Source organism: Falco peregrinus, chromosome 3 (assembly GCF_023634155.1).
Source record: "Falco peregrinus isolate bFalPer1 chromosome 3, bFalPer1.pri, whole genome shotgun sequence".
In the NCBI taxonomy this organism is placed as follows: domain Eukaryota; kingdom Metazoa; phylum Chordata; class Aves; order Falconiformes; family Falconidae; genus Falco; species Falco peregrinus.
The window spans coordinates 43890530-43916960 of NC_073723.1; the positions used below are offsets into that span (position 1 = coordinate 43890530).

At 43.9% G+C, this 26431-nt stretch overlaps 2 protein-coding genes across 4 annotated transcripts; both read right to left on the reverse strand.

Moving 5' to 3' along the window:
• Positions 1–490: 490 nt before the first annotated feature.
• Positions 491–20745, reverse strand: ADHFE1 (alcohol dehydrogenase iron containing 1). Of its 3 annotated transcripts, none has more exons than XM_055800144.1 (14): positions 20625–20745; positions 19830–19867; positions 17534–17577; positions 17246–17299; positions 15912–16066; positions 15550–15746; positions 15071–15148; positions 13835–13940; positions 12420–12572; positions 11162–11260; positions 10240–10318; positions 10011–10107; positions 6733–6890; positions 491–3016 (listed from the first exon to the last, which is right to left on the reverse strand). In XM_055800144.1, the coding sequence occupies exons 4-14, from the start codon at positions 17297–17299 to the stop codon at positions 2933–2935; spliced, it is 1260 nt and encodes a 419-aa protein (XP_055656119.1). In that variant the 5' UTR covers positions 17534–17577; positions 19830–19867; positions 20625–20745; the 3' UTR covers positions 491–2932. The 3 variants fall into 3 exon arrangements, with proteins under 3 accessions (XP_055656119.1, XP_055656118.1, XP_055656120.1); XM_055800143.1 differs by lacking the exon at positions 20625–20745 and adding an exon at positions 20361–20509; XM_055800145.1 differs by lacking the exons at positions 6733–6890; positions 20625–20745 and adding an exon at positions 20361–20509.
• A 2857-nt stretch (positions 20746–23602) lies between these two features.
• Positions 23603–24938, reverse strand: RRS1 (ribosome biogenesis regulator 1 homolog). The gene has a single exon (XM_055800756.1). The coding sequence runs from the start codon at positions 24821–24823 to the stop codon at positions 23741–23743; it is 1083 nt and encodes a 360-aa protein (XP_055656731.1). The 5' UTR covers positions 24824–24938; the 3' UTR covers positions 23603–23740.
• Between the last annotated feature and the right edge of the window lie 1493 nt (positions 24939–26431).

The window sequence follows — 26431 nt, forward strand, 5'->3', positions numbered from 1 at the left end:
CAGAAACAGTCTTAAATGTTCACAGAAGTACTGTGCAGCAGTTCGGATGCTTTTATTTCTGAAACATCTCTGCCATTGCTCTCTGTTGTCACCCATGACACAATGGTTTTGTCTGCACAGCACCAAGCTCACCAGGCAAATGACTTTGCAGGAGAAATCATTACGGTCCGTGAAGCTAGTGAAAGCCTAATTTCTCTGAAAGGTTTTGGTTCACAGTTACTCTATAGGATTGAAGTTAGCATGACAGAGTTAAATACTGTTCTCAAACACTTTCAAACAAGCTTGTGTTTATAGCAAGTACAATATTATTTGTTATTTGCATTTCAGTATCATCTAAAGGTAATAACAGATCCATCACAGAGGGCTTGAGTAACAAAGCAGTAATAGGAGCCACAAAAACAAGCCACCCAGACTTCACCCATGTGGGCACTCACAATTAGCATCACCCTATCTCCCCATACAAATGCCAGGCTCATGTGCACAAAATAGGCATGTTCAGAGATACAGATATATTTGATCAACTAGGTTGTCTCAGTACAGAGGAATTTAGTAAGATAATACATGAAAAACCCCAGTAACTCTTCAGTCGTGAATAAAACTACCATTGCACAGGAGCCAGGGTGTGACTCCCTGTCACACCATCACCATTTGAAAGACAGCACTGTGGGGCGACTTGAGCTCCCTTGATTTTTCCTCAGAAAATTTCCACTAGTAACTAATAATTGGTGGTGGGAGAACACTTGTGTAGCTGACGTCTGTGAGTGAGATTTCATAACCAGTTTAAGCCAGTCAAAGATCCTGATGCTGCCAAAAGGGTGTGGAAAACAGAAACGGCCCTTCTTACAGCACCATCTGCTTATGTTGGGTTAGGTATTATATCAAACCCTTTGTCTAATCTATAAAATACAGATAAACCCTACTGTATCAGAGGGAGGTGTGAGGCTTAATTTAAAATCTAGCAAGCACTCGGGTTACCTGGTATAGGAAGTTAAGTGCAAGGTTCTGTCAGTCGAAAATGCAGGCTCTAATAACTGCCATAAATGGCAAATAAAAGGTATGCTGGAAGGAAATACCCTACCTTTCTAACTAGCTCAACAAAGTGCTCTGCTGCAGTGGTGAAACCCACATGCTGTTGAGTTCCCCAGAAAGCATATTCTCCCCAGACAGCATGGCTGCCATGAATTAGGCTCCTGGAAAAAAGATTCTCTCTTCAGGACTCTGTACTGCAACCACAGTCTGGAAAAAGACAGGAGTGGAAAGATGAAACAGGCCAAAAGATTATACAAAAGGGTTTGACAAAAGTTTTTTTCCGAACATGGCGCCTTTGCACAATACAACAAAGTGAATCCCTCACTCCTTGCTATTACATCAGCCTTTGTAACAGAGGTTCTTCTTCAGCAGAGAAAATTTAGAAGGACGTGGAAATCAAAAGTGTATCCTAGCACAGGCTGAGGCATACTGACAGTGCAGTTCCTACGGCCACTAAACGCATTCTGTGGTTAAAAACAAAATCTCCAGTCTTCAACCACTACCCATCCACCTATTTTAAGGGCATTAAACCAGATCCAGTGTCAATATCCAGTACACATCTGTCCTCAGATTCTAGGACAGCACTAGCTTTATTAGACAAACACAAGAACACAAAGGTGTAAGTTTGAGCCTTCTACTTCAGCAGGGTGATTGAAAAATGCTCCCTCCCAAGCAGAAAGAAATAAGCACACCAGAGGTTATGGGGTGGTTCTCACATTTGACTGTGCTGAGGTAGCTGCAGGAATCAGATGCTGAAAGGGTCCAACATGATTTAAATGAGCTGTACACACAACCATGACCACTTTTTAAAAAAAGAAAAATAGTATTAAAATTTTCGTTTCATTTCTCCCTTTCCCACTTCCCTTTGTCAACTGAGTTAACGAGCTGGTTAACTGCTCTGAACATGCACACTCATTCCCACATTTAACCAGAGCTCCCAGTGGGGCACTGTGCAGCCATATGCTACACCACCACTTTTTAATACTGAACCACAGCACACTGCCACTTCCTTAAGCTGGTGGCTGCACTCTGAGTGACAGCACCTGCAGGAGCTCAGCAGAAGCGATTGCTTCACAGAGAAGCAAGACACAGCTGATGGCAGCTTCCTTCCAGCAGAATGCAGCAGGAAAAGGGAGCCGTTGCCTCTACAGAGACAAAATGACCATGATGCATGATGTCTTGCTGTTACGTGGTTCCATCGAGCATGTGACCATGCTTTACTCTGGTTTTGCTCTTCCTATGAATGCTTCATATAGGTCTTAAAGAGGAAAGATAAGTCTTGGATGATAAATGTCAAAATTTTAACCCAAATCAAACTTTCAGAAAGCCTTTTCCAAACATGTATGAAGTGTGTAGGTTTTTTCTTAACCTAACAACAAAAAAGTACCCCAGTTCAACTGCCTTCTTAGCAAAGCTATATGGTAAAAAGATGATAAAGTGGAACAGAATACATTAAGGTGTCATTGTCTCCAGGGGACTCCCCCTCCCTAATTAAAAATTACCTCAATTATTTTTTAAATAACATAACTTCTTAAAACAAAATCATGGACAATTTAAATAAAAAACATAATTTGAAAAATGGTTTGGAATATCCTTTAAAACATTTTTCCACCTTTGACCACCTCTAAAGCACAAGAAAGCTTTCACTAAAGCAAGAAATCTCCTGAAACTTTTAAGCAATTTAATACTGCTGACTACCAAGCAAGAAAAATCCACAGTCAAGCCTTCATTTCAAAGCACTATTTAGTTGAAGATTAATTACTTGACCTTTTGGCAGTGTACAATGGAACAGAAGTCAAAGGTACCCAAGTTCTTTCATTCTCTAAACAAATTCAGCCCTGTATCTATAAGAAATTACCTTTGTGTCAGAATAGAGCACACTTTTCAGAACAAAATGTTTGAGCTAATAAAGCTTCATGGAAGCCTCAAAGAGGGCAGATAAGTCTTCTTCTGTTTGGGGCCGTGGTGATAGTTTAGTCACTCTCTCCTGCAACATTTAAAAAAAAAAAAAAAAAAAAGGATTACAGAAGGTTGTCAATATAATTAATCAAACAGTAGCTGAACTATGTGCCTTTGTACTAACATCCTTCACAAAGAATAACAAGGTTTTGCAAATAAGTAATGGAGTAATTAAGGTTTGAAGCATCATCAACTGTACAGTACTTTCAAGAATACATTAGTTTAAATTGCCTATAATTAAACACAGAGAAGCAAAATTAGAACGTAGTTCAGTTGCAAAGTCAAATACTTCAAACACGGGTCTTGTCAGTCACAGATGTCAGTACACTGGAGGATATTATCCTGGGAATACAGTCCATTTTAAAACCCATTTGCCAGCATTGGAACTAGTTCAGTTTTTAGGGACTGAGATTTTCAAAATCCAACATCTCTCAAAGTCCAGGAACTGCTGTAGATGGAGATAATAAGCAGTGCTTGCAACTCAAACTCCAAAAAAGAAACACAGCAAGGTATGGTAGTGAAACTGCTTACAAACACACTGGAATCGGAATACAACTTAATTGTGGTTGGTCTTGATTTTGATGGTGATTCAACAGAATTTTTGTGTGCTGAAGTTCCACTGGCTGAAACAAAACTTGGGTATATGCTTCACTGCTCTGTTTGACAAAATAACCACAAAGGCAGGGATGGCAATTCAGAAATGCCCCATGTTACTGAGGATGAGGAGCTGTATTAGTGTAGGTATTCAGTTACTGCAGAAAAACTCAGCTGAAAGGGCCTAAAGTTAATGTACTCATTCATACTGGTTATGATTAGTACTTTTACACTTTCAACAATCAATGACTTAAACATTTATTGAAAGATTAGAGAAAGTTACAAACACCTGCAAAGACAGAGGTGAGGCCTACAACAGGAACACATATTTAGATGAACGTGGCTACAACCTGTTTCAACATCTCCTTTGTGGAAGAAGCTGTCCCAGTAAAAGCTCTAAATTTCCCCCACCACCTTTTTCCCAGCAGATGTCAGTTGTTAGCGGCCTTGCCTCACACACTGAGTGAGGTGCTGGGGAAGGGGCTCCTCCAGCCCCCTGCCTCTGTGGGAGGCTCAGCTCAGATGCCCTCCTGAGCAGAGCACACACTGCTGCCCAGCACAACACTGCAGTGCAATGCTGCAGCCACTCCACTTCCCTCTCAGCCCAAGGGGCTGCGATTTGTGGATGGGCTGGATGTGGTTACACAGCAAGAGAGGCCACCACACTGTGAACTTAACACGTGAAATATTGGTCTAGCAGGTTGAGGAAGTCAGGGTGAGGAAGTCAGCTGTGAGATAGTCACAGTTCATAATCATGATCAGCATGGGTAGCATGGCTTGTGATGAGTCTGAAAAGTGCTGCTTAGTGTGCATAACTTTACCTACATGAGAAGCTTTGCTGGTGCAGCAGTAGCAACCCAATGACACCTCCTTCCCCATCCCTGACCAGCGCTGCTACGCACACAGATCCAGCTAAAGAAAAGGCTAAGATTTTTCTATGCAGTTTTGAAACCAAATGGAAAATTCAAACAGTACTACAGCAAAAATATGTTGGTTTTTTCAGATTCACAAAATGCAAACATAACAACTCAGTGCTCAAGTACTCAACAAATTCATCAGGCTTATATCAGGCCGCTCTGGACCAAATTAGACTTTTGCAGCCCTGTGCACAGAAGTAGACAGAGTCACCTGTAAAGTCACACAGACTGACAGATGATCACCCTGACAGACTGTAGCATTTCCCAGCTGTATTGACAGAAGGCTGCACCTGGATGCTCCTCCTGTATGCCTTGACAGAGGCACCAGCACTCCCTCTGCACAAGCCTGCTGATATTTGCTGGTGCCCAGACAGCAAAGCCCTGGCTCCCTCAGTCTGACTCAGTGCATTCTCGTCTTCTGCCAAAAATGAGCAGCAATGGGCTCATCAGTGGTTCAGCCTCATTGTAGCCATCTCTGGGATGTCTGCAGGGGGTGGCTGGGCTAGAGAACAGCCCTTCCGCTATCTCTTATTTTCAGTCCTCCCTATCTCCCCTCAAACATCATCACAGGCCCAGCCACCTTAGACCCTGGAACAGCATTTTCTTTGCTAGACTCACTACTGTCTGTAAACAGGATCAATTTCAGTACACTCATTTAGAAAGGCGAATAAAATTCTGTTTTAAATTCAAGCATAGATGTTTGTCCCAACGGAGTTCCTACCCCACATCCTGTCAGTTAGAGTAGATTAGTTTTGTTTTCCTGCAGCCTGGACTTCACAGTGTGGATACACTCTACATGCTTATTAGTGCTATCACCACTGCACCACACTGCGTTGCCAACATGAATGGGTCAGTGCTGTAATCCAAAGAAAGCCTACTGCAAGACGAAAAGAAAAAATATACCAAAGATTAAACTGTATGGACTACCTCTGTGGCTAATAATGGACTATTAAGGAAGACTAATACATTTTCATCATGTTACATCTCACATACAAAAATAAGGTTTGAGAAAATATTAGGTCACCTCATTTTACACAATGCAATTAATCATCAATGCTATGAGACAACACTAAACAAATTAAAAGTCAATTTGAGCTAAACTAGAAAACAACACCCCCCCTCGGTATCTTTGGGTGAAGAACCTTCCCCATCCGGCAACTATGCAAAACATGCCTTCAATGATATGTTGTGTTTGTGATGGCCCAAACCCAATTGTTTTAAAGGAACATATTTACTAACACAACCCTCCAAAGTGCCCTGTTACAATTTACATCCATAACCTATTTGATGGGCACTCAGAGATCTTTGTTTTATTTCTGGCTTCGCCACTGCTCTGTTGTGAGTGATCCTAAAGTTGTGCCTTTGTGTCATCTTCTCAGGTATAAAACAGCAATATTAATATTTACTTTCTGTTGTAAGTTGCTCTGAGATTTATGAATGAGGAAAGCTAGACATGGTAAGAGGTACTGTTGTAAAAAGCAAATAACCTTTCAGCCTACAAAATTTTCATTTTCTCCGTAGTATATTTCCCTTGCTACTCAGTGGAAATAAATACTAAGGAGTCAGAGCAGTCCACAGCATATGAATCAAACTGTCTTTTTAGAAGGAAGACACTGGATTTTGCTTTTAGAGTGGTGTGTTGCTTTTTGCAGTGTCTTTGTGAGCAATGAAACAATAAAGAGTATTATAAGTTTAATCTGTATCATCCCAGGGGACCTTATTTCAAATTCTGATGGGAGTCAATGGAACAAAAAAGCCATCTGGGAAGAAAAGTGCAGCTTCTCAATATGGAAAAGTTTAATGCAAAGTGAGCTCAATCATTCCTACCAGATAGCACTTGGCACTACGGCTTCACCTATAATCCATTCTGCATATAGAATTAACAGAGACAGTTATGAAAAAGCAGTCAGTGTCTTCAACAAAGATCAAAGGCCTGTGAAAAACATCCTCTTTTTTAAAAATGTGACATTTAAAAAACCCAAACCCAAACACCTAGCCATTCTTTTTGAATCCATGTGAAGAACAGACTGCAGCATACACTCCATCTCACTGAAAAGAAAAACCTAAACCGTGCAGAGAAACAAAATCCAGTTGAATAGCCATAATTTTATCCATTTTAATTGTTTTCATGTAGGGCTAGAAAAAATACTTGCTTGAAAAGAAACACTTCTCTTTTTTCAAAAATCTGTTCTATTTTATTTGACAAAACCCCCTGGTTTGCTTTCTATCTTACCTGAGGCAGAGTGCCTTTGACTAATGCAGGGATGTCTGCTTTAGAATAACCAATTGCAGCTAAGCCATCATCAACATTCAGATCAAATAGGAATTTCCGGAGTGTGTCTGCCAAAATAAACCCCGCATCTTTGATTCTGGCAGTGCGGATGTCAGCTCCTAAAATAAGACATAATGCCTTGACTGTAGGGTGGAGAGAGCAGAGGAAGCCTGTTCTGGACTTAATTTAATCATAATATCAGCTGAATACATAACCATACATAACAGTCACTGCCCTAAAAGCAACATGAAGTAAAAAGAGGAATCAGTCTTCATTTTACAGTTGGAATAGTCTGTAAAAGGTGAAGTAAAACAAGATCAGGAGAAGCAGGTAACTGCTGCCAGAAAGACTAACTGCCACATGAAATTAACTTCCTTTCCCCCTGTGCTTACAGGGAGAAGCACTTTTCAGTCTGACTAACTGCTGGGAGGAAAGAACCTAATGCATGAACACCAATGGTATTTATTTTTATGGACAGTGAGCCAAATGCTAACTTTATTTTCAGGCCTTGAGTTTGCTGACATCTAGAGGACATGGAAACCACTGACTATTCTGTTCAATTACACATTGAAAGAGACTACTAGAGCACACAGGCTGAGAACGACAGGAGATGGCAGGGCAGTGTTCAAGGGGATAAATAAATCCTAAACTTAATTCTATTTGAATATGTTCTGACTTGTGGAGGAACTGGTATCTTTGAAACATCTACTGAACAGTAATGAAAGCATCATTATAAAATGAAAGATTACCAATATTTCCCCTGCTTCAGTGAATGGTCAGGACTTACTTAGAAGTAACAATAAAAACATGTCCAGATAGAAGACACAGGTTCCTCCTTATCATCTCCTTTCAAAGTAAGCTGTTTTCCATGTAACTTCAATGATGTTACACCAGAACTATGCTAGGTCCAAGTGCCATACTGAGAAATGAGTAAGAGCACAACATAGCTACAGGAAAAATATTTTCTGTGATCCTCATGCAGTTCAGCGTAACATTCAGAGAGGCTTAAGTGAACAGGAGACAGAGAAAATAATTTGAGGAGTTCAGATACTTGGGTAGTAAGACTGGCAGTCCTGTTAGTAGATAATGTCTGGGAGAAATTGATAAATAAGGTATGACAAAGTCTTGTACAAAGTCTTACGCTACTGGGACTATGCCACGCAGTCTGAGTTTATCCCAAGTTTTGCTGCAGAGGTGTAACATAAATCCAGTATCTTCAGATAGTAAAGTAGAAGGGAAAGGGAGGAGGGGAAAAAAAGGACAGTGAAATGCTAAGGACAGTTTTAAAATATTGCTGTAGTTCCAGTACTTTCTTCTGGCTCAACTTAGTATACATCAGTCCATCAGTCTTTTATTGTACTTAGAAAATTTCTGCCTACACGCATACCTATTTCAACTGTTTAAGAATCTACCCAGGGAGGTATTAAGATTTTTCTGGCTGTACCCAAATTCACGGCTGTACATACACACAACACAACTATTTAGTAATCTGCTTCACGTCACAGAATACCTTCTTAGTCATTGCATTTGGCAACATGACAGATTTGAATTAGCTACTGTAGTCAGTTGGATTCCGGATTGGAATCAGAAGTAAACACCCCAGATGGGAATTAAAAAATTCAATTCCATGTGACATGTTTTCAGCAGAGTCCCTTTACAACAAGGCAGACAATAATGTAGCTAAAATTTCTATTGAGAAAATTACCTGAACTTTTAAAGACAGAGTGTATGGCAGCAGTTCATACCACAAAACCTAAAGGAACTGCTTTTCAACCACTTGTTTTAAAATCAAGGAGCCAGAGTTCAAATTCTGATATGCTGTGTTGGCCATTTATCCAGAAACATTTTTTTAAGTCTACTTTGAGTTGCAGGTTATTGCTGTAGGAACACAGACATTTTATTGCTTAGTATATGATTCTAACTAGGTTTGTGTTCTGCTTCCGACCACAGGCAGGACTGCATACTTCAGAGGAAGGCTGAACAACCTCATAGCCAACATTTATAAAATAAACGGAATTTTCCCCCAGTGTAGTTCTGACCATGTTATTTTACATTGTCTTTAAAACATTGTGATATTTTAATTGTTTATATAACAGTCCCATGCCTTCTTGAAACCCACAATGCTTTCAATTACTTACACAAGGAAGACACACATGTGACTGGATTGCTTTGACTTGGATACAGAAGGCTGACCATACAAGGGACTGAACACAGATCTTCCAAATACCAAGGGAGTTGCCCTAACCACTTTCTGTCTACTCTCTACACTGCTGTGCATGTGACTGTGATTGCTCATTAGCGAGCATGGGTATTAGCAGCAGTTTAGCTACAACAGTCTAGAGCAGAGAAAAAACCTGCCCTTAGATATAAATAAATTAGACCACTGCAGAGCCATGCTGTCACAGCTAGATTGCTAACAGCTCCAAGTTTACATGACTGAAAGCTAGTTTATTACACAGTCATGCTGGGGGTGCAGCGAAGAGGTAACCTTTCTCTAGGACACCTTCCAGTGATGGGTTGCACAGATAAAGCACTGTATGAAAAGGTAACCTTTAAATGAGCTGTCAGCTTGAGCATTTACTTCCATTCTGCTAAGCAGCAAAAAAGGCCACTTTGTTCCTTAACCCACTTCCCAGCCATCACAGATGTATCCACAGAATAGCTGCTCCGTGCTTTCCCTTGACATCAGCCACTGAGCAATTCCAACATCTACAAACAAGCTTAGGCCTACATTAGAAAGACCAAAACCCACAGCTGTGTGTCACAGAAAAAGAGCAGGAGTGATTAAGAACATCACTCTATCCTAATTCATTGCCACAGCAGGGAATTTGTTAGGCAAAATGCTTCCTTTTAGCTAGCAGACGCACCTGAGTACTTGTTTGTTTTATGGTATCTAAAATAACTACTTTCCATACAGCACCAAGAGAGATGCCAATCACAGCTACTTTCTCCTGATTCATAACAGACCTACAGCTAATTTCAGCTGTCCAGTTTTCTAGCCAAGAATGCGGCTTCTCCAGCTTGCTTCTCTAACCATGTCATCCAATATCAAAATTTAGCATTATTCTACCTAAGTTTGCATTATGTGTAACTCAGACTCCAGAATCTTGTTCTTTTAAACTTAAAACCCTTGCAACAACCAACTACAACTGCTTGCGCACACTTCTTTTTTTCCTCCCAAAGACAATTTGGAAAGAATTCCATTTGTATGAGTAAGTTGTATCCATAGAGATTTCTACCTAGTATCTCTGCAGCTTCCAAGTGCCGCTCAGGATGTATCTGTGCCGTGAAAGCAAACACTGCTGGGGATGTCAGCACCACAGAAAGGCCATGTGGCTGGGGAAAAAAAGAAGAAAAAAAGAATAAAATCACATCAACAGGACAGGTACTTCAACTTCAATACTCATTAATGTGAAATAACAGAGAACTGAAATGCATAATACAAAACAAAGATAAACCAAATTTTACCACTAAGGAGTGATCCACATTATAATCCTTTGGTTTATAAGTTTTCACCAAACCAGAAATAGGGTAAGACATTCCATGGCTGGAACAGAACGTAGAGAGAAAGTGGTTAGGGCAGCAATCCCGGTATTTGGAAAATTTGTGTTCAGTCCCTTGTGTGGTCAGTCTTCTGTATGCTTACTGTATACTGTACTCTTAGATACAGATACTCAGAAGGTATTTAGGTACAGGTATGATACGGACATTAGGTACAGACAGTCCTCATCCCTCTGCACCTAATCTGCATCCCAACCTGATCACACATCTTGAGAAAAATAAACATTAATTTTAATGTATAATTAAAGAGTGGATTTTCTCAAACAAAGGAAAAGGAATGTCTCTGAAAAGAATGGCTGCTAAGAACTTCTCCACATAATTCAGGCTTAGGCTTTGCTTCTCTGAGATTTTCACCCACATGAAACCATATTACCTTGCAATATTAATCACAGCTTATTTCAGCCTGCTGAACGCCTACCCCACAGACAAACTTACAGACCACTGCATCACTTCAGGAATAGCAGAAGATTACCTTACTGCTGTCTCACTGCACAACAGCTGGCAAGAAATCCAACGTTTTAAATGCCATTGTTATTGGGGTATTTTTTTCCTGACTGATTTTTACTATCAAGGAAGGTAAAGACAACCATGTTTTGTAATTTTTACATGTTTGGATTTGAGTATCACAAGTCACAACACACAATCCTCATACACATAAATGCCAAGAGTCCATCAATTTCTCACAACATATGGCTCCCCCTGCATCACAGGCCAGGCTACGATGTCTTACTATATATGCAGCAACAAAGGCAGAGACATCTTTGACAATCTGAAACAAACAGTATCTAGAAGCTGAGCTCAGATTGAGTTAATAAGTTTCTGTACTCACCAGAGATGAACACCAGCATTGCCAAAGCCAATACCAGCAAAAGCACTTGCTAGGTGCATCTTGGCTCTTGCTTCATGGTCTTCGGGATTTCTGATGGCTCTGTGCACCACGGAGAAAATGGTACCAGTGAATTCACAAACATTGGTAATTCAGGATAGAGAAGGGAGAGAGGGCTTCTTTATGGACAAATATAACCAAAACCTCTATGAGAAGCTGAGATAAAAATGCTGGGAATAGGATCAAGTCACACTTCAATCAGAGAACAATCCTGCTTCTGGATCGGTAAGTAGATCAAACTGGTCCAGTGAAGGGCAAGTTTCCTTTCAATTTTCAAAAAACTGAGTACAAAGAGTGAATTTAGCCGTATTCACCTCAGTGGTGGTTTGAACAATTCTGCTTAGGAACTTTGGCAATCCTATGTATGGCTCCAAGATCACTCAAGCTTTCTCACCATCTTGTTAGGTGGTGGTCTGGACCCCACCACCTGTGCAGGAAGAGAACAGGGTTCCTTGCCTTTCTATGCATCAGACTGCTTGTGTAGTATTGACAACACAGAGAACAAGTCCCATGAATAGATTCCACAGGAACAATAAACAACTACTTTGACTAGCTAGGTACTATAACGATTTTTTTTACAAAAAAAGCCCACACTGATTTTTACTAGAAGTGAACATGGTATACAACAGCTATACACAGGCTACAACTTTATTGGCAGGGATCAAAACTAACTCCTAGTTAAGTCAAAACTTAATCTAAATCGAAGGTCTTCTAAATATGAACTAGTTTTCAGTAAATGCATACTTTTGCACATTCGTAAGTGCATGTGGTTACCCTCTTGATGGATGTGTAAGGATCTTAACTTACACTGAAGGTCACAGAAATTATACCCACAGTATTTTGTCAATTTTGTTACATATTCCCCTTATACTGTGTCATAGAAAGGGGATTCTTGAAAAAAATATGTGAATGCTACTCCCATATTAACTGAGCAGCTTGAAGTACCTTTAACTGAAGATTTATAAAATATTCACAGAAGTATTAAAAACCTACCTCCTCAAGACAACCTAGTAACCCTAGTTTTACTTTCAGTTTTATTTGAAAAAATTTTGCTTTAATTATATAAATCCTAAAGAAGGGTTGAAAATGAAGGTTTAATGTAGTCACTTGCTTAGCTTAAAATTCAAGTTCTTCTAAGCATCCCTTTTTGGGCACTGAAGACTGAACATACTGCAAGGCAGGTGGCTGTTAAAGGTATTACCTTTTCAAATATTTAGCCACAATGCGCAGAGCATGAAGAGCCCAGACATCACTGATGGGGTTGCTGCCTTGGTAAGCTGGTCGGTTGATTGGATTTGAAGGGCAGGGACTGCGCATGTTGTAAGGAAGAGCTGTGTATGATTCCAGAGCATGGCTAAAAGAAAGATTAAAATCCAAATAATTTAAGTGGGAGAGCTCCATTTTACTGCCCTGCTGTCCTCTGAATGCAGGTTCTTTTTATGTACTTCTGGTGTTTTAACAATTGCTGCAAATAGAAATACAATCTTGTAGACAACTGGCAGAATGCTGGATGGGCACCTCCAGAGCACTTCATTCCTGAACAAACATACAGAAGGCAATCCAAATAGTCACAATCTATCAGCTCACACCACACTTAAAGTTACGTTGGATGAACTGGCATCTCGGTGTGCAATGCTTTTGACAGAAGAGCACTGTACATCTGCAATGAGTCCATTTCCTTTCTGTAGTACAGGAACCGTAAGTAGCTTCAGCACTGGAAACATTGTAAGCTACCTTTCTTCTAGAGGTATTGACCTTTAAAAATCAGGAGTATGATATTTAAGCTAAGTGGAACTGCCAACAGTCTCACCTCCCAGATACTTGTGAATCTGACCACATAAAGAAGGGGCACTGCCTACATTGCTACATTCAGAGTACAAACTACAGACAAACCATTTTCACTTACAGACAAATGCCTCTATTCCATTACAGATGCCGCAGTTCAGGATACTTCACCAAGCTTGAGAAATCACACAGTTTCATTATACATCTATTACTTTAATATACACAGCACCCAGAAGCAAAATAAGCTTTGGCTGTCAGAATAGAAACTTCCATGCATTTTGTGCAGTTAAAAGCTGTAGGTTTAAGATGAGAAAATTCTGGGCCAAGTGGAAAACAAATTATGAGAGAGGTTCCAAAGATGGTCATAACTGGGCTAAGACCTGCCAGCACCCCATAAGCCTTCACAAATTCTTGTTGACACATCGTTGCTTTTATTAGAAAATCCTTGCTCTCTGAAACAGAAATCTATTCTCTGCCATGTCTGTGAGACATGCTAATGCTGTCACAATTGTCATTAATCATCTACATGACCTCTTAAAAATGGACATCTGGACTCTCTTCCCTGACAACCAACCTGGAAGCAAACTGTTTCTCCAGTGCTCTGCAAAAACTTTAAAATTTCTGCAAATGAGTGATTTGTTTCCATATATTCTGAGGGTGGTAGTGCAATTAAGTAAAAGGAAAGTGTAACAGAAACCACCTTAACAAGACCAGGAAAGGCAGAAAAAACATTATCCTTTTCTGCTCCTAAAATATATTTTTTCTACAATCAACACAGTAAAAAATACAAAATTTAATAAATTCAAGTAGCAGCCCACACAGAAAACTCACCAAAGCACATCAAAGCCACTGTTGGCAGCTATTCGCTCAGGCATAGACAGTGTGTGTAAAGGATCAATGATGCCCAGTGTTGGCTTAATGGCTCTTGAAGCAATGCCTGCAATAGGTGAGGAAAACGAGTTAAAGAGTTTTTGCAACAAAATAGGACAAGTGTAATGTTCAAAACATAACAATAATGAGGGGAAATGATTTGAAACTATGAAGATAAAAGCAAAGAGAGAGAAGGGAGAGTAAGAAGTATCTGTGAACGTAAGTCTTACTGATGATAAAGTCTGAGAGTTGTATGATTTGAGACTTTTGCCTGAAGTGAATTATACCAGACAATGTTCTCTCTTCATTTGTAACCCTCCCTGAGCAGCCTATACTTGCAAACTGTCTGTGCTGAATGGCATCTGCAACAGTATTATTAGATTTGTATCATCTGTGAACAATCAGAGGGCAAGACTGGTTTGTGTCTACAATCAATTGCTATTGCTAATTGCTGTCTTCAGCATCTGTAATAACTGTGCCTTTGTATTTTGGTTAAGGGAGCACAGACATAGCTTTGAGAGAGACAGGCACAGACTGACTGACTACGTACAGACTAGAAAACTCTGAGCTATGGTCAGAACTCCTTAGCATGCCCATTTGTGTCCCAAGTACCGTAGACTGTTTGGCATATAAAATCCACATGTTTAGAAGTAAAACCACAGAACAACTATGAAGCTCAAGATGACATTTTAGCCTTAATCTTTATTTGCCTGGGATGAAAAGGCCAAAGGAAGACCGTGCCCCTCACTTGCACAGTGTCTTAGGCCTGAGGTTTCAAAAGTCAGGAAAAGGAACATTTGGTTGCAATTACACAACAAAGAAACAGAAGTCTTAAAAGCAGAAAGAAAAATACAGAGGAAATAAGGAACAGTTGGTTGACCCTGAATGTAAGTAGAAATTTCCTTTGCAATTAACATTTTCTGCCATTTAAGGACTTGAAAGTTTTTAGTTTCCTGTTTTGACTTCAAACTATAATCCAGTGTATTCCATAGGCATTTCATTATGTTAATATGCTATAAATTTAATTCAAGAAGGAAACCTTTAAGCTCTTCAAATTTGCCCACAGCAGTTGAATCAAACAAAATGACACCTGAAATGATACGCAGTATCCCCTTCTTTCAAGGCAGGGAAATAACAGAGACATTGGAAAAGCAAGTCTTGAATAACAGACATAAAAAACCCCACACCAAACCTCACCGGTTTTTACTTTTAGTTCTTTGAAGTCAAAAATGGCAACACCAGTGGTTTCGCTTCCAGTTCCAGCTGTTGTAGGAACTTAAAAGGAAGAATGGGAATAACAAAAAATTGTAAGTAATACATAATATTGCAAAAGGAATAAACAAAACCACAAAAGTAACACCACCAAAACTTCAGGACCCAGGAAATCTTGAAGGTATCCCTGATTTGAAGCCAACAGGTCAAACAGAAACAGCTACTTTGATCTCTTTTCTCAGTAAAAAGGAGTCAAACCCAGCTAAACAAGAAACTAATGACAAAACCTGTGATTTTACTACTGAAGTAAACAGCAAAATTGCTGCTGAATACAACCAGAAAGGTAAGCCCAACGGAAGTTGAAACAGTCGTGGTAAATTGATTTCAGTAGAAGTATCATACAGAGCGTAGAATGACTCCCCTTCTAGCCCTCGCTCTCCACACACACACACTTCCTGCTTTACCTGCAATAAGTGGCTTGAGGGGCACAGTGACAGGCTTCCCTTTCCCAATAGGAGCATTGACATAATCCAAGAAGTCTGATGTAGGGCTGGATGCATACAGGTTAGCAGCTTTACAGGTGTCCATTACAGACCCACCTCCAACAGCAACATAGGCATCAAACTCCCCCTTTTTAGCAAATTGAATGGCATCCAGGAAACTTGGAAAATAAGAACAGGTTCCCAATTAGTATGGAGAAAAACAGCACACAGACAAATTAACTATTAAGATGATTGCACAGGTCACAAGGAGGTGTTTAACAGCCATACAGCATGCTGTAAAAGCCTAGGCACTACTTGGAGAAGCACGCTGTCAGAAGAAGTACCTTTGGTCTGTTGGCTCCACCCGGACATTATCATACATCTGAAAGTTTATACCATATTTTGCCAAGGAATTCAATACTGCGTTTACAGGAGGGAGTTGGGAGAGGTTTTTATCTGTCATCAAACAAACTTTTCTAGCACCAAGATTCTGCAGGTCCTAAAATAACAATGAAATTAAAAAAAAACCAACTGGTATGAAATCATACACTCATCTATTTAAATACTAATCTAAATCAACGGAACCATTTAATAATAATAAAAAAACCAACCTAAAAATAGATGGCTATTGTAAAATTTTTGAAACAGTATCAGCTACAGAAAAAGAGGCTTAACCACATACATATAGGATGCTGAAAACAGCATAAAGTATAAAGCTGCCAAACTTACATAGCTGAAGTCTTATGGTAGAAGAAAACTAATGATAAAGATGTTGAACAAATGAAAACCATGTGGAACCACTTAAGATTACAGCAAAATGTAAAGTATTTTTTTTGAAATATTTTTTCCTACACAATTCCTGTGACACAAAAAGGCTTTTCCACAAATTAGGTCTCCCCTGCCTGCCTACCAAAGCATGTATTAAAATCCTGAAAAATTAATATTGAATATTTATTTATTGATGAAAAATCAAAATAAGGTGGCAAAAAAGAAAAATAATACTACATTCTAACCTTTGCTAAATTGTCACAATAGCTATACATACTTGCAATTCAATAACCCTAATGCTGTTTGAAGACAGATGTTCTGCCTAACTTAATTTACTATCAGACTACTAATTTACTTTATAAATTTGCAAATAAAAGAGAGAACTGTTAATGCCATAAAAGCCAAGACAGGTAAAAAATTATAAATGAAAAAAACAATGATAAAGGCAAACTGGAACAATGTACTCAGACTGCTGAAACAAAAATTCTATACTTTTAACAGTGCAAAATGTATATTCACCTAATATAATAGAAAGTCTGATTCATTTTATTGAGCTTTTTAAGAGAAAAAAGTGATCTTGAGATTCAAAATTTTTTCAATTAAATTCCTTGTCAGAGAAAAATACTGTTGCGAAATCCTGGCAATTCATCAGTGATCAATTTAACTATCCACTAAGCTGCACTTGATGCAGTCACTTATACCACAGCAACACTGACATAACATGATTCTATTCTTTACCCAACAGTGTTTTCCAGTCACTTTACACTGGCATATATGACTACACACTACAAAGCTGTGGAGATTCAGACACACCATATGTAAGCTTTCCCTTATAAAATGGATCAATAGCAGCAGCAGCCCTTTGGAAAATAACTTTTCACCAGTGAGAGGCTTAACTATGGAAGCTTACCATGCCAATCTCTTTAGTAACTCCTTGTCCATATCGGATGTTCGAAATGGCCATCTACAAAAAGAAAACCAACAAAAACCAAACAAAAAAACCAACAAAAGCCCCAAACAAACAACCACCACCACCACCTAAAGTATTTTCTCAGGAAAAATGGAGAAATGGCATCTAGTCTCAAGCTGTCAAAGTGAAATATAAATATTTACTAATGTAAATATTTGTTAATTGCCATATTTGGAAGTACACAAAACTACTACTTTTAAATCAAATATATTTTATTATTAAATCTACCTCAAATGCATAGTCTGTATCTCCCAGGATAGGCCGTTCAGGGACTGGAATGGAAATGAAACAGTAAAATTAGGAAATAAAAAGCGACTTCAATCTGTACCTCAATACTAGAGCTGACAGATTCCTTTTCTTTTAAAATCACCAATACATTTGCACAGGTCATCTTGGCTTGGCTGGGTAACAGTTGCCCATTTCATCGCTTGTTGTTTGTGAGATTAAAGATCCAAGTACTCCATTTGCAATTCAGCAAAACAAGTATGAATCCTTTGTTCAAGAATTAATTCTTTCCTATAAAAACCGAGTAAGTTAGCAGAAAGTTTGCATGAAGCTTGTTTGCAGTCTGCAATGAACAGAACACATACTAAGTACAACTGAGTATCTGCTGAGCATATGGGCTGCTACATACAGGTTGAGAGGTGTTACAAATGTGTAGGGGCTACACCACAACCTTCAGAACAACTTTTAAGATGAATCCATGAGACAGCCTCCAGACACCCAGACAGAAAACTACTTTTGTATGTGAGAGTAATACTAACAGGTGTTTACACTTCTTTTTACTTCTGCCTAGTGCTGAACTTGCAGGAAAAACTGAATTGCTTGCTTGAAAACTAAGAAACTAATATGCATTGCTAATAATAAAGTGTTTGAGTAAGAATCAATGAGTCATTATCAACTTTATAAATACCTTCTCTCTTCTACTAAATAAGGATAGTGTTTCAGTCATATCCTCTCTGCCATGTCATTCTTACGTGAATTACGACAAAACTCTCAAATTCATGCATATCCTGATTTTGCCACAAAGTGAAACAAACTGCATCAACCAAACAGTTCATTCTTCTTCAAGAAAAGATCAGATGAAGCATTCTACTCTTCCTGCTGAAGTCATGCCTTCTGTCTGCTATATTAATTGAAAATATGTGATTTGGATTCAGATCCAATGAATGAAGCCATGATAATGAGTCTTACAGAGCTCTAGGGTGCACTGAAGCACTGACCCACAACATTAACAGATAGATGTATTAAAATCCTTTATGCACTTTCCATTCAAGCCCAGGCCAGCTGCTATCAGCTCTTTCATTGCCATCTCTTGCTAGGCTGTACGTGTTTGACCTCTCCTGGTGTTGGAGTCTGCTGTATTCTCAGTCAGCAATATGACAGGCTAAGGACATGCCCCAGCAATTTACCCTCTTGCTTTCTGATAGTATAATAGATGCCCTGCTATTATATTCTTGAGCCAACTAACTTTCAGAAAGAATTTTACTGAGTTCAGAAACTACATTATTTCCATGAACGCTGCCAAGAAACACAACAAACATTTTTTTTCTGCTACAGTCACTGTTAAATCAATTCCCACTATTTAGAGACTTAACTGAACTGATACCATCTTGCTACATCATTGACTCAATTGCTGCCTAAAACTTGAGAGGGTTTTAACTAAGACTTCTATTTAGAAAGGGCTTAGATTGAATTGACTGAGTAGGTCATCAAGCAGACAAGTAGAATGAGATTCTATTTCTCTGCTGTGCTATTGTCTTGCTCTATGTGTTGGACAAAACAAATATCTGAATGTATGTATAGCTTTTCTGTATGTAAAATGGTAATGGTAATTCTTTAAAAACTGTCTTAAGCAAAGCACGTGAAACCAAGCAACTCAGAATTATATACTGCTGAAATCATGGCCCCAAATACTAATTTTTATTGGATCTGGAAACCGACCAGCACACAGCTATTCCCAATAGCCTCCCTACAGTCAATGCAAACAAATTCCTCCCGGGTGACTTGTTCACTCAGCACAGCTCTCCTGCTCTTACTCTACAACCCTGGCCTAAGTGAACTGCATTCTCAGGACTGACAGTGTAAAAAGCCTATGGGAGATTATATTGCCCAAGCCAAAGCAGACCTCTGTGAATAGCTCCTTTTTATCCATATAGCTTCCGGTTTCTCTTCTAACATAACAGATACATATTTTTCTCCTTAAAAGCAGATCTAAAGTTGAGATGGCTCGGCGATGACCACAGTAGCAGCAGACACAGCAAATTTCTGATCAACTTGCCTCACCGTAAGGGGAGGGAGGGACAGGATACGTTAGTGTTGGCTTACGTGGAAACAGTGAAGCTCTCCAACAACAGCCACGATCATTGTACAGTTGCGAAGTGTCAGAGCTCGCCTTCTCTGTTATGCTGTTCTCTTTCTTACCCGTTACCTGCACCCTCTGCCCACGTTACACCAGTAAGTACAGCTCTACTGGGCTACGGTCTCCTACAGAACTATTGTGGTGACACAAATTAAGTCTTACCTTGGGAGTAAGTGTGGCAATGGCTCGGGCACCGACATCTAGTTAAAAGGTACGGGGGAAAAAAGAAAGCAAAAAAAAAAAAAAAAAAAGCATGGTTAAAGGGGAAAACTAAACCAGAAAAATGCCATCTGTCCTTGGCTGTAGGTCTTCCCTGTGCACCCGTTGATCGTGCCCTACCCCAGAGAGGCCTGGCCGCGGAACCCGCCCGCTCCCCTAGACCCGGGGGAAAGGCCGGCAGCGGGGGCCCCACCGACGGCAGAACTCGGGTAGGTCCCGGCAGCTGGCCCGCGGGGTGCCCGTGTGTAAGCCTGGCGGCCACCGCTGAGCAGGAGGCACCGGTAGACCCCCAGCGAGGACGCGATCGCTGCTTTTCACTTGTAAAACGCGGCAGCCGCCCGGCCCCGGCCCCCGCCTCGGCACCTGCCGATAAAGGGAAGATAAACGGCGGCCCCACGGGCGGCCCCGCCGGGCTCCGGGCCTGCCGTTCCCGCGCCGAGGCCTCCTCAGCCGCCCCCGCCCGCCCGCACTCACGCGGCCCGCTGCAGCTGCCGCAGGAGCGCTGCCGCCCGCTCGCGCCCCGCCGCCATCGCCGCGGCTCCGGGGGCCGGCCGGGCCGGGCGCCGCGCCTCCTCCTGCGGCGGGCGGCGGGGCAGCGCGGGGTCCCGGCCCCCGCCTGGCACGCAGCTGACCAAACCCAAGGACTTCACACGGCTGAAAGACGAACTGCCCTCGTTCAGCTCCCGCAACCAAGACGACCCTGGCCATAAATGGTCGGTACCAAACGGCAAAACTCACCCCACGCCTGTTGGGAGGAAAGCAACAGCTTAAAAATGGCAATTCTGCCAAGCGCCGAGCCAGGAGAAGCATTAATGGCCTGCAGGGCCCCTGCCTGAGGCTGTGAAACCTTTTATCTGCTTGGGAGGGCCTAAAGCAGCAGCACCCCTGACGTGCCCGCAGCTTGGCTGGGGTTCTTAGAATCACGGAATCGTTTGGGTTGGAAAAGACATTTAAGATCATCAAGCCCAACTATTTAACCTAGCACTGCCAAGTCCACCACTGAACCATGTCCCTAAGCACTGTGTCTGTGCATCTTTTAAATACCTCCAGGCATGGTGACCCAGTGACTTCCCTGGGCAGCCTGTTCCAGTGCTTAATAACCCTTCTGGTGAAGAAACGTTTCATGTCCAGTCTAAACTTCCCCTGGCACAACTTGAGGCCACTTCCTCTTGTCCTGTTGCTTGTTACTTGGGAGAACGACACCTGCCTCCACCCCGCTACAGCCTCCTTTCAGGTAGCTGTAGAGAGCAGTAAGGTCTTCTCCCCTCAGCCTCCTTTTCTCTAGGCAAAATGCCAGTTCCCCCAGCTGCTCCTCATAAGCCCTGTGCTCCAGCCCCTCCACCAGCTTCGCTGCCCGTCTCTGGACACGCTCCAGCCCCTCAATGTCCCTCCTGCAGTGAGGGGCCCAAACCTGAACACGGCATTCGAGGGGCGGCCTCACCAGTGCCCAGTGCAGGGGGATGGTCACTGCCCTGGTCCTGCTGGCCACACGGTTTCTGACACAAGCCAGGGGGCTGTTGGCCTTCCTGGCCACCTGGGCACACTGCTGGCTCACGTTCAGCCGGCTGTCGACCAGCACCCCCAGGTCCCTTTCCTCTGGGCATCTTCCCAGCCGCTCTGCCCCAGCCTGTAGCGCTGCGTGGGGTTGGTGTGACCCAAGTGCAGGACCCGGCACTGAGCCTTGTTGAACCTCACACACTCGGCCTCGGCCCACCGGTCCAGCCTGTCCAGATCCTCTGCAGAGCCTCCTGCCCTCAAGCAGATCAACACTCCCACCCAGCTTGGTGTTGTCTGCAAACTGACTGAGGGTGCACACCTCACCCAGATCGTTGATAAAAATATTAAACAGGACTGGCCCCAGCACTGAGCCCTGGGGAACACCACTTGTGACTGGCCATCAATGGGGTTTAACTCCAGTCACCGCCACTCTTTGGAGCCAGCCATCCAGATATTTTTTTACTCAGAGAACAGTATGCCTGTCCAAGCCATAAGCAGCCAGCTTTTCCAGGAGAACGCTGTGGAAAATGGTGTCAAAGGCTTTACTGATGACTAGGGAGACAACATCCACAGCCTTTCCCTCATCCACTGAGTGGGTCACCTTGTCATAGAAGATGTGGTTAAGCATGAGCTGCCTTTCTTTTCCAGCAGGTCCCATGATCACCTGGTTGTCCTGTATGTGCCACATGATGGTACACAAGATAAGCTGCTCCATAACCTTCCTCAGCACCAAGGTCAGGCTGAGAGGCCTGTAGTTTGCCAGATCCTCCTTCCAGCCCTTCTTGTAGATGGGCATAACGTTTGCAAACCTACCTCATTGCTGCTGGAGTGTACAAACTACCCAGGATTTTAGCAGAGAAAGCTCACCAATAATGTTGTCAGCAGCACTGAACACTTACAGGGGTGTGTGCACGTGTGGCAAAACGTGCTCTCTTTTTGAGCAGGTAGGTGTGCCCTGTGGAAATGCTAGGAAGATCGAAGGTCTGGAATATATCTCAAAACAACGTTCTCCACTTGTCCAAGTGCTTTTTACCCCTGCTTTGCCTAGCTACTTATGCTGAAAGCTTGGCATAAGTGGGTTGCGTCCACAAGATCATTCCTGCCACCAGCAAGTCCAAAGCAGCCTGCAGTGGTCCAGACTACTCAGCATTGAGGCAAGAAACATCCAAGAGGCAAAGAATACATCTTATGCAAAGCCTGTAGGTTGAGCACTGTAGTCATTCTGTCAATGCCATCAAATCCCTTCTGTTCCAAGGTGTACATACTCTGCCATCTGCTACCATCTTGCAAAACCTTGGTTTGTGTTTTTTGATCAACCTGCCATCCTACAGTACTGCTACAGAATGAGACAACGGAACTGCTAGTCTCCTAGCTTTTCCAAAACCTCATTACAATATCATTAACCACTCACAAGTTCACTACTTGAAAGTTTGAGAACTTAATTTACTTGAGACTGCCGGAACTATACTACACTTCTTACCAGGAATGGCCCCAGGGAACAGCTTTCTTCCCATAGCTAAGCTACACATAGGGACAGCAAATTGTATTTTTTTTCAGTTGTATTTCAAGTGTACAGGAGACACTAAAAAGTTCAAAAAAATAATCAGAAGTCTGAGATAATTTCCAACACCTGCTCTCAAACTGGTAAAGAAAAACACTGTGAAACTATTTCTATGAAATGATGGATTACCATTAACATAGGGAGAAATCTAGTTTTTAACCTGTTGTTCAAAACAAACATTTTTCTGTTGGATTCAATGGCTGGTCACCAGCTTTGACTTTTTAATCCACAGAACCCTCTAGGAAATCCGTACAATTTCTTAGGCCCTGCAATAAATCTTACAGTAAGTTTTACTGTTCCTTTTGTAACTGCGCCTGAATACCACAAAGCTGAACAGCAGTTGACTTACAGAGCAAGAGCTCCATCGTCAGGCCACGCACCCAGAGCACAGTGCATCATACTCGAAAAAATGCAGGTCACAGCTGCGATGCCCCCCCAGTCCCTGCTACCTGAGCAAGGGACAGCTTTGCTCAGCTTCAGTCCTGCCTGGAAATGCTGTAGCCACAGCAAGCCGTGAAGAACCATTACCTGTCTGTCCCTGTAAAACTCCACGTCTGGGGGAAACCAGGGCTCCTGACACCCTCAATACACCACCAGTTGCCCTTGCATAGGGAACACAGCCCTCCTTGACCGCCAGCTAAGAGCCAAACACAGGACATTTTAGAAATGCCGGAGCGTATTTATTGGCAAATAGGAGTGGGAATAGAGCACCAGGTAGGAGGCTGGTAGTGACAGTCCTCTCCTACGCATCAGCAGGCAGCCCCAAGCACCGTGCTGCATACAGTCCCTCTATCTCTCATGCCTTCTTTCTCTTGCCACCACCCGTGCTGCTGCCCGCAGGCCTCTGCTGCTGCTGCCGGCGGGCTCCACTCTTCTTGCTGCTGCGGCCAGCCCGCTGCTGCCGGCGGCCGCGCTTCCCCCGCTGCGACTGCTTCTTACCCTTGGCAGCAGCCGCCTCGGCTTCCTCCTGGCGCAGCTGCTTGTTGACAGCACGGGTGATGTCGAGGACGGGCTTCTTGCTGCCCATGTCTCGCAGCAGCTCCAGTTGCCGGCTGCGCTCGGCCGCCAGGTTACCCAGCAGTGGCTCGAAGCGGCGCTTCCTGCCGCCGCTGCGGGAGGGCGGCTCCGCCGGCTCCTTGGGCAGCCGGGGCTGGAAGCGGCCGAGCGAGGCGGTGGAGACGCGGGCGACGCGGGCAACGCGACCCAGCTCCTCCCGGCTCTGGTGGCCGGTGGGGTGGAGAGGCGCGGCGGGGACGGCGGTCCCGGCCCGGTGGGCGCGGGCCAGGTTGCGCAGACGGTTGAGCTCGTTGCGCGCCACCCGCTCCCGCTTCTCCCGCCGCAGCCTGGCGAACTGGTCCTCCTCCGGGTCGGCGCCCTCTGGCACCTCCGCGAGCCAGGCACGGGCCGGGTCGCCGCCTGCCCGCCGGTAGCCCCAGCGCCGCCGCCACTCCTTGGCCTGCTCGTCCCACACCAGCGAGGTCCGCTTGCGCCGGCGGATGCCCTTCAGCCGCGCGAACTGCTCCCAGCGCGTCGGCGGCCGCGGTCGCGGCGGCGGCTTCTCCCGCGGCAGGCGGAAGGCCGGCTCGGGCAGCCGCGCCACCAGCGGCCCCCCGGCCCCGCCGGCGCGCTCGGCCGGCAGCTCCCAGAGGCGGGCCACCAGCAGCTGCGTGTTGTCGCGGGCCAGCGCCCGCAGCAGCGCCTCCCGCCGCGGACCGGCCCCGCGCAGCCCCGCCGCCGCCGGCGGGTTACGGTCCAGCGCCAGCAAGTTGCCCAGGTCGAACTCCAGCTCCAGCTCCTTCTCCACCGTAATGCTCCGCTGCTTCTCCGCCTCCTGCTCCTCAGCGGCCGCCAGCACCTCCTCCACCCGCACGGCCGCCATGGCGACGGGCACGCCGGGCCGGGCCGGGCCGGGCCGGGCCGCTCCCACACGTGCGAGCTGCTCCCGCCGACCGCCCCCGAAGTGCAAGGAAGCTCTTCCGGGTCAGCGCACCGGAAGCAGCGCGCCTCCACGCCCGGAATAGCGGTGCCCGGGAAGCCCTGCCCCTCGGGGCGAGCTGGGCGCAATGCCTGCCGGGAGCTGCAGTCCGCTCTGCGCCGGCGCGGGGCTGCGGGCCGCGGAGGGTGCTGGGAGCGCCGGCCCCGCCTGAAGGGGCCGTTACCGCCGGCAGGTTCCCCTGGTGGCGCTGCCGGCTGCTTGCGCGTCACACCGCCTTGGTTCCCCCCGGTTGCTGTCAGGAGATGCCTGCGGGCGGGACCGATAGGCAGGCGCTTCTAGCTGACGCCGATGAAATCCGCAGCGACCCCTAGGCCGGGGCTGTGCGGGGCTCGGGGCAGCCCTCAGCCTGCCTGTCGCCGCCTCGGCGACCGGTGCCGGAGCGGGCGATGTGCGGAAGGAGCCTGGGCGCCGTGAGGGGGCAGGCGCCAGAGGCCTGCGGGCACTCTGTGGCCCCCAGGGGACAAGGCTGCTGCGGAGCCACCGGGGCCTTGCAGCTTCCCCTGCTTCTGCCTGTGCAGGCAGGCAGGCATGCTGTGCCATTTAGGCACAGTGCAGGTGCGAGACTGTGTAGCGGGAATTACTTTTTCCATAGGGTTTGGTGGTTGTTGGTTTTGGGATTTTTGGTAGCATACCATTATGTCTTGACAGTCATTGCTGTAGAGCAGGGCCAAAATTCAAGTATTGTGTTGCAGCTCCACAGAGACTGGTGTAGGTCTTGTGGGCAAGTCTCCATGCAGAGAAGGGAGGGGAGGAACAGCATTTGGAAAGCAATATCACCTGGCAGCTACCTCATCATGCATGATGATAAGTGAGGTGATCGGCAGATACTGTGTGCACCCAAAGGTCAGCTGGGTCAAAGATACCTCTGTGCTATTTTTAAACAAGTGGGCTATGGAAGAATCCATTTATAGTTCTACAGTGATCTGGCTTGTATGGCCATGACATTTTGAGCTGATCTCTGGTGACCTAAATGCAAGTTCACGATAGCACTTAACTGTAGCCAAGGAAAGTGATGGGAGTGTTTATTCTAGATACGATTCTCAATGAAGTTACGTCGCATCTTTGCCTTTACGTTGCATTTGGCGTGATGGAAATGATTCTGAGTGTAATGCCACAGCAGTATAGTAGCGTTGGAATGAAAATAAAGGCTGGCCTTATAAAATGAAGACAAATAGCAGATTCTCAAGTTCTAATTCTTAAGATATCACAACTTTGTAAGTCTAACGATGATAAAATATTTGGGGTTTGTTTGTTCCCCCCGGTTAGGAGTTCTGAGCGTCATTTGTATACTGTGAAGCAGCACAGTCCCTATGCATTTAAACCTAGGTCGGATGCAGTTTTCCCGTTTACCACAAGATGGCATTGCATTGGCTATTATTTTGTTCCCTGTTTCGGACAGTTCATACTTCCACCTGGAATTACACATAAAAAAATAAAGACAGTTCTTTGAATAAATGCACTTACACTATTTAGATTTAGGCGTAAATTTAT